This window comes from Styela clava, chromosome 12 (genome assembly GCF_964204865.1).
Source record: "Styela clava chromosome 12, kaStyClav1.hap1.2, whole genome shotgun sequence".
Classification (NCBI taxonomy): Eukaryota; Metazoa; Chordata; class Ascidiacea; order Stolidobranchia; family Styelidae; genus Styela; species Styela clava.
Window position 1 is genome coordinate 19,471,477 of NC_135261.1, and position 8,484 is coordinate 19,479,960.

The 8,484-nt window shown below is 36.6% G+C and overlaps 1 protein-coding gene across 1 annotated transcript; it reads right to left on the reverse strand.

The window, feature by feature from the left end:
- Positions 1 to 4,450: 4,450 nt before the first annotated feature.
- LOC144430630 (tartrate-resistant acid phosphatase type 5-like) lies at positions 4,451 to 7,784 on the reverse strand. The gene is made up of 5 exons (XM_078118641.1): positions 7,372 to 7,784; positions 6,695 to 6,909; positions 5,821 to 5,939; positions 5,328 to 5,531; positions 4,451 to 5,234 (listed from the first exon to the last, which is right to left on the reverse strand). The coding sequence occupies exons 1-5, from the start codon at positions 7,733 to 7,735 to the stop codon at positions 4,739 to 4,741; spliced, it is 1,398 nt and encodes a 465-aa protein (XP_077974767.1). The 5' UTR covers positions 7,736 to 7,784; the 3' UTR covers positions 4,451 to 4,738.
- Positions 7,785 to 8,484: the final 700 nt, after the last annotated feature.

Consider the following 8,484-nt stretch of genomic DNA (forward strand, 5'->3'; position numbering starts at 1 on the left):
TAAATTCTCCTCTTCAAATTTTAATTTGCTGGGGGTCATATTAAGTTGATGTGGTTTTATATTATTTATGTAAGCATGTATTTTATGTTCAAGCAGAGCATTGGTGTGGAGTTGACTTCTGTGTAGGGCTGGACATTTCGAATCGAATATTCGAATCGAATAGTAAATTATTCGAATCGGTTCTGACGGGAATTTCAAATCGCCGCCATCTTGTTTTTTATCTGTCCACCAGTGGTCGAGGCGAATTAACGATTTTTTTGTGGAGCCATCTCTCGGCGGGACATTTCGATCGCTGTTTTTTATTTTATTTCTCTCACATCTGTAGGCGGCGTTTGAACATGTCGATACTTGCACCTCTCCAAAGCCCTCTCTCTGCTCTCAGCTGTGAGCAGGACAAACGGCCGAACTGCTCTCTCATATTATCACTCGGACGTGCTAAGCCGGCATGATTTTGTCACGCACGCTTTTATGGCGCGTAATTTGTTCAGAATGCGGGAAGATCGGTTGCGCCGTCAGTTAGGATAGGCCAGGGATGGCGAACCTTTTTCAATGAATGGGTCAAAAATTATAATTTTATCGCGGAACAGAAGAGAGTGGGTCACAGATATTTAATTCACGTTTGTATTTATAAGAAACTTCTGAAACAAATCTTATCAGCTGGTGTTGGTGTAGTTTTGGGCTTTACTTATGCAGCACTTCTATCAGGGACTTTTTATGGCCATCGGTTTTATGATATTAGAGTACGAAAAAAACGTATATGAATTACCAAAAACGTTTAGGATGATGCGTTAAATTATTTTACGGTTCTAGTGTTTGGAGGTAATTCCGCTTTGATAGTGTTAAAATTTTGGATCAGCTTCCAACCACATTAAGGCACTTTTACACTGCCCCATTGTAATATCAGATTTCTAGATTTTTATTTCAAGTCTGAAAGATTTTGTTTTCACGACGGCATTGTAGGCGAGAAACTAATTAAGTGCAAAGTAGCTTCTAGTTCTCGTATAACCCCTGAAACAGTCTGCAGATGCACTTCCAAAAAAGACAGGCGTTGCGAGAAATGAACAGATCAATTGCATTGTTATATCATAAACGATGTCAGGCCCAATAGCTGAATAACGGTACACAACGGTGCATACATGCGTACAAGATTAGGGGTTTTAAAAAGTACCGTACCGGCCCGAAATCAACATTTTGAATATGAGCGATCGCAGCCCTCCCTGACTGTCCAACTGACGGTACATCATAATAGTTTAGTTATTGTTAGATAAATTTAAGGCCGGTTTTATCAATTTTTATCACTGATATATTAGCATTTTATTTTATTCGTGCCTTCGCTTGGCGGGTCACTCACAAATAAAACGCGGTGGGTCACGCGGGTCAGTGGTTCGCCATCCCTGGGATAGGCAGTTGTAGGACAGGCAGTTTTACACTTGCGTATGTTTTTGTGATTGCCGACATTGCAAGTGAGAAGGTATAGAAGACTAATTTGCGTGCTTTTTTGCAGAAATATTGTGTATTTTTAAATGGGGTTTCTAGAATAATGTATACTCGGCAACAGTATGATGAATAGGAAATCTCCCGTTTGGCGCCACTTTACTCCCCCAACCAAAGTCGATGGCGAACGCCAGTGCGTCGTGTGCAAGAGATGCGGAGACAAACTTAGTTACCATGCTACCACTGTAATCTATTAGCCCATATTAAAAGAAGGCATGTAACTATTTGTTTGAACCCTGATAATCGAATTGATTTAGACGAGTCCTCCAGTAAACAGTCCAAATTGGAACTTATTTGTCCCATCCTCCCTGCTCAGCAAGAAAAGATTACTTCTCTAGTTGTGGATTTTATTGTAAAGGATATGCGCCCGCTCAGCACAATAGAAGGAACACATTTCAAGCGCTTAATGGGACATGTTGCACCAAATTATTCACTGCCATCCAGGAGGACCATAACACGACGTGTAGAGGAAGAATATTGTGAAAAAAAGATGGAGCTTAAGAGAGTTCTTGAAAACATTAAGCATATCAGCTTGACTTTCGATGCTTGGACTAGTGTGAAAATGGAAGCATATTTGAGCATTACAGCCCATTATGTTGATGCTAAATTCAATCTAAGTGCAATCGAGTTGGAACTCACAGTCTTATTTGAACAAACAGTTGTTGAAAAAGCTGAATCTTCATCAGTTCAGCAATCGACATTCATCATAAGCCTTGCCTTCGAATCATCAGAGTCCGATAACAGTGCAGATACTGAGGTCCCAGTAGTTGCCAACGAAGTGAACAAATTTTTTAGTTCCAAAGTACTTTCTGAACGTTCAAACCCCCTCACTTGGTGGAAAGGGCAAAATTAATTATCCAATATCCGCTAATTATCCAAACTTGAGCAAGCTTGTTGGCGAATATATGTGTGTAACAGCAACACCAACCCCAAGTGAGCGATTATTTTCTGCAGCTGGAAACACTGCCACTGAGCTCAGATCAAGCCTCACCGGATCACATGTGGAAGCTCTTGTATTTTTAAAATGCAATTCTGACATATGACTCTTTCCTTCCCATTGACTTATTGATGAATCATGTTTCTTATCATATGTGACAACTTAGCAAATGACTGAGTGATACATTTTGTGTTTTTAGGATTTCTTGTATCTGAAGGACCCGTTGCAATAAAAAAAGTCACATGTAAGTTTGTAGTTGCTAATTTGTTAAAATTTTTATAAGTATTCGAGATTCTATTCGATTCGAAAAAAATATTCGATTTGATTCTAAAATCATCAGGTATTCGAAAATGCCCAGCCCTACTTCTGTGTTTCAAACAGAATGTTTTCCTAGATCGTTTGACCATCACTATATAATGACGATACATCCGAAACGCATTCGAACAATTACTTTGTCTGTAATTAATAGTTCAGCATGTTCCTCTTCATTCAATCATAAAACATCTACTCGCAGATTTATTTTCAGGTTACTTCACAATGATTAAATGAAGAAAACACATAGGTAAAAAAATTGAACAAAGAATGTGATAAAGTGACCCTGTGAAATAACAATCTCCCTCCTATATCCGTGTATGAAGTCAATATATAAGAATGAAAAAAAACTTACTTTTACACCCTTTGTCACCAATTTATTCCAATATCCTCATTTAATTATAGTAACTTATACTATTACCTGTAGCTCCGAGTACTTATTTCAATATGGACTTTAATTTGGTGAATGAAGTGGTCTAGCCCAGTGGTTCCCAGACTTCGTATCATCGCCCCCCTACAGTAGTTTATACAACTCCATCGCCCCCCGGCACTGCAAATAAATTGAAAGTCTGAAACGAATATATTACAGATCAAATAAGGAGACAAATCATAATTTATAGTGTTTTTTAATGAGATGGATGAGCTTAGTGTTCTTCACCGAGTTTTTTTATCATATCTAAAATTACCCCGTTTACTGATGGAAAGGCGATTTAGTTGTTTTGATAGCAATAGTGTCACGACTGAAAACCCCTTTTTCACCATATCAGAGGTCGTAAATGAAAGAATCCAGGGTTCTACCTCCTCAAAAACCGCCGTGTACTCTTGCCTTATAGCATTTAACTTCCTAAATTCACCCCGTTTCACATTAAAATAATGCAAACAAAATTAATTTTTTAAAACTTATAAAAATGATTTAGGTACATGTCATTCATCCCTACAGCCTGATGACCTTCACCAAAATAAATGATATATAACGGTCTTCGGTAAAATTCATCCCCCATTCCTCATACAACCACGTCCTCCAGTCCAATCACCAGTCCATAGAATTAATCTGCCATTTGTTTTGGATTCGTGGACTCGGATGGCTCGGGGCTCGGCAAATTTTACGTCGCTCGCGGGACAAAATTTAGGGTTGCTATTTTTTTGCAGATCGCATATATTATTTTGAAAGTTAAAAACGGAACATCGTGCAAAAACTGCGACAATTCGTGAACTCAACTCAGTCGTCTTATTAAAAAATTATTACAGAGACATTTAATGTGACACTTTCTTGTTGCTGCATCACGCTTGATAGCTTTACGACGCCAAGATTGGAATATTTTCTAAATAGGCATCACTAATCCTAGTTCTTTGCTTGTTCTTTGTAATGTTCATTTTCAAAAATAATTGTTCGCACAAATATGTACTTCCAAACATCGAAGTATATATTTTCGTACACACATTTTCTGAAATGAGGCAGAACCTGTCGTAACTGAATTCGATTAAAATATAATCTGCCCTTAAAATTTTGAATCCCACCACTACACGCCTATTTCGGGAAATATGGTAGACTCTAAAATTAATTAATAGTGGTTTTTATATTTTAATCCGAGTTGTCGAGTTTAAAAAAAATGTAGGTTAACCGTGATAAGTGCATTGTCTTCATAGTTGTTACCTGTGAAAGCCTGCTAACAGTCCGCGTATCATTTTGATGCGTTGCCTTTCTGTTTATATCACTATCGTAACATGAAATAATGTATTGACTAACCTATGAATCGTGATATGCTTCCAAATAATAAATAAAACATAAAAGAATTTACACAAATATTCGAAGTATAAGTGTCGGAGAGAATTCCCGGTGAAATGAATGCTTTGGTTTTCTACATATGACACCAACTCTTTCATTTTACATCGAAACGACGTATGATATCAACGATCCAATGCTTACAGTGAAAATTGACTCGTTTAATAATCAGCCCAGCACTGGTATAGTATTGCAAATTACCACTTCAAACTTTATTCAATCGTCAAGTTCGCGATTCTCGTTGAATTTCCAAATTCCGTTACCAAATCGAAAATATGTTCGTCTATCATTGGCTTTTTCTTTACCACATGCTTGTTGGCACGCGGTAACAAAGTTGTATAGTACAGGGATTTTTGTTTCGTGTTCACAAAAAGAATGGACATCAAATCTTTGGTAACATCGCAATAGGTGAAAGCTCCGACTTTGGTGTCCAAACTTGCAGTCCAAAAAAACTTACTGGAATCCATCAGCCCATCCAAGTGATCTGGACTATCATCCCGAGGATGGGTTGCTCCGGTCACAAAGTAATTGACTCCCTTTGTATCTTTTCCTAGATAGTGTTGAACACTGTGATCATGGCCACAAAAATATGCAGATACATGGTAAGTTTCTAATAAAGGTTTCAGTCGTCGCTTCAAGCAAACCGTAGATCCGTGCTTTCCTCCAGACACCACAGGATAGTGACCAGCAACAAGAAGATAACTCGCCCTAAGAAATATAAAGTATTTACATTTCAGGAACATATTAACTTGTTCGTAAATATTCATGAACGATTTATGATATGATTTTAAAATGACTAACGATGACTTTTTCAAGTTTTTTTCGATCCACTTCCATTGCTGTTCAGCTTTCTCCTCGTCGTCTGGCTCAATCGGTTGCGTTTCTCCGGGTAAAATTCTTCCACATAGCTGTACAGTGTCTATCATTAATATATCTATGCTAACATTGCGATAGGATGGAAGCTGGAAAGACAGCTTGTAGTATTCTCGTTCAAAAAACCATCTCCTGGAAAATGAAATGAATTTTTCTCAAATGGCATCGGATGTTTTCCGATACACTCGCATGATCTAATTTGTTGTACTATTCATTTGTGAATGGACCAATAAAAATATTGATCTCATTTGCAACTATCCATAATGCAAGTTCTTATTACAATAAATACCCTACTGCTCATTCATTTCCCCACAATACGCCCTCTTCTGATATCGTATACAAAAAGCGCAATATTGCATAAAAAGACTTAATTTGTGACACATTTTCAAGTAGTTGGGACTTTACAAAACTCAATCTTAACCTGGATTTTTTAGTATATTCGATTTCAGCAGTTACGTTGCCTTTGTAGTCATCGTTTCCTGCAATTATATACCAAGGTCTTTTTAATGAGGGCGCTGTGAACACGTCTTCAAATGTATTCTGAAAGGAAATAAAGAAATCAAACAATGCATCGAATGATAACTTTTTTCTACAAATAAATAAATAAAATAAAAAAAAAAACTATTTTTGCATTAGGGTCTCGAGCATGCAACGAATTCAATCAAAATTGAACAAAGAAATATGCGTACTTGGGCTTCTTTCAAATGATTACCAGGATTCGCGTTATTCACTGCAAGTTCATATATCTTTCCAGCATCCGACGCGCTAAAAGCAGATGCTCTCATCCACGCGATGTCATAATATTAAGGTTGTTTACGTTGATGGAACGGTATTTTGTAAGCACATATTTCTATAAATTTGAGTTGGGTTGCGCGAGCCTAACTTCCTATCTTTTCTCTATGCCTTTATGCTAGTGGATCCGTATGCGTATACTGCAAGGATACTGTAGCTGGAATAAATATGACTATTCTATTCAATTAAAGAGTCCAGCTGCACACTAACACAAATGTATTTCTGTAACGTTTCGTCCGACCAGAGTCAGACTTCCTCAGACAAGCAGTTTACAACATATTTCTATATTGCTTTCTTACATTAAATAAGAATACATGTTGATACCTATGTCCAAGTTCACGAAATAGTGTGTATTTGTGCCGCAATTGTCATGAAACCATAAACTATTAAGTTTTTGTTTGTTTGTTAATAAACATATAATTAACAATAAATGTGTTAAGTTGACGCTACATCCGGATGCTACAGCTTCCAATGAAAGCCATATTTTAGAAGCATGACATCACCTTAAATCTGGGATCATCAACGTCTGTCACTCCTTCATCACAAAAGTTATCTCCCAGCGACAAAGTAAATTTCGTTTCATATCGCCTGGCAAATTCTCCCAATGCTTTGGCTAAGTTTAGTTGTACCGGGGTGGTGTAAGGTTCCTCTGATTGTCCACCCCAATCACCGACAATGAGAAATCGCAATGAAAATTCGTTTCCATCGTCATCGAATTCTAAAATGATAAATATTTAGATAGGAAAATATGTTCTGGTTTAAAATTGATTACCAAAAGTTTGGAGAAGAAATGATTTATGTTATCAAATTCCGTTAGCCTTTTGAACGCTAACCAATTTTCTAACTTAATTTCACAACTTATTTTACTGTTTTAATCAGAAATTGTAATTACGCAGTTCGACTGAAATAGACGAAAGTTAATAACTGTGTCATGGCGCAGTAAAAAGATGACTGAAGTCGAATTTTTTTACAACGCAGAGTAAGGAGTCGGGTCGATTATTGTGTTCTTAAGGGTCCCACGAGTGTCATGTACGTTTTTTTGCTTCACAACCCATGATGTACCTCCTGCCGGAATTTGTTCAAAGCAGCCTAAATACGAATAAATCTGGCTACCAACATTCCGAAATGACCTAAATCATAGTAAAACGATTCATGATTTTCGAAATCGTGCTAAGTTTACCTTTCGGGTGTGGTTTAACAACAGCGGGCGTTGTTGAAGTCTTTGGTAACTCAAAATCGAAGACTGGCCCAACCTCACCGATCTTGAAGTCATCCCATTTTGGTTCAATAGGCAAAATTGGAGCCCATTTTTCGTCCGTCGAAAAGGCTGGCAATTCAATAGAAGATAATATTAAATCCATAGTTTCTTGCTTTGAAGCAGAAGATTTCCATGGTTTTATTCCATGAAAGAAATGTTTTTCTGCATTTTCGTGTCTCCTCAGTAGAAAAACGAGAGCGAAGAATAAAAATGTTGCTATTCCTAGTGACCAGCCTTTATTGCGAACCACTTTTGTGCGAGCTGTGCCATATGTTCGCACAAACATGTTTTTGTTATCACTTTAACTTGAAATTAAAAATATTTAAAAGATCTTAATTAAGAAATTCACAATACATCGGGATTTTACGTCCTATTTATATATACTTTGTCTATTTTAACGCTACAGAGAGTTTGAATGTAAAAAAAGAATATAAGTCAAACATGAATTATTAGTTATTCAAAACTAATATAAATTCCCATTGAGAAAATTAACATAGAAATCGTTTTGGAGTATGTAAAGTATATATATAATGAAACATTAGATGGACAATATTGCCTCCCACACAACCGCAAATATAATTTTTTTTATTATAACTGCGGGTTAGCAACGCATATTTATTTTTAATAATTGATCCAAAATTTTTAATAAGAATTTGTAATTATCTCGATGAGAATATATTTTCTATATTTGATTAATAGCAATCGTCAACTCAATTTTATGACATGTTTCAGAATTGGCGACAACAAATTAGCAATCCTCAAATCGAAATAGTATATATATACATGTATATTAAAAATATACAAGCATTCACAGTTAGAAGGCGTTAGACTAGTTACTGATTCTATTTGTACAACTGAAGGATTTTCTGAAGCCTGCAAATTGTCAAGAATGTCGTTCTTACCCTGTTGAGCGTGAAACCCAATTGGCGAAATGGTAGTGTTAGAGGTAGACCAACTTTGCAGCACAAAATCATAATACTATCAAGCAGTTGATCCGCCCTGGATACAGTTCTATGTTTATAAAATTGTTCTCGA

Coding starts and splice junctions, on each gene's coding strand:
- LOC144430630 (XM_078118641.1), bottom strand. CDS start 7,735: ATGTTTGTGCGAACATATGGCACAGCTCGCACAAAAGTGGTTCGCAAT. Junction 5,532..5,820: donor GAATATACTAAAAAATCCAG/GTTAAGATTGAG, acceptor TTCATTTTCCAG/GAGATGGTTTTTTGAACGAG. Junction 5,235..5,327: donor AAAAACTTGAAAAAGTCATC/GTTAGTCATTTT, acceptor TATATTTCTTAG/GGCGAGTTATCTTCTTGTTG.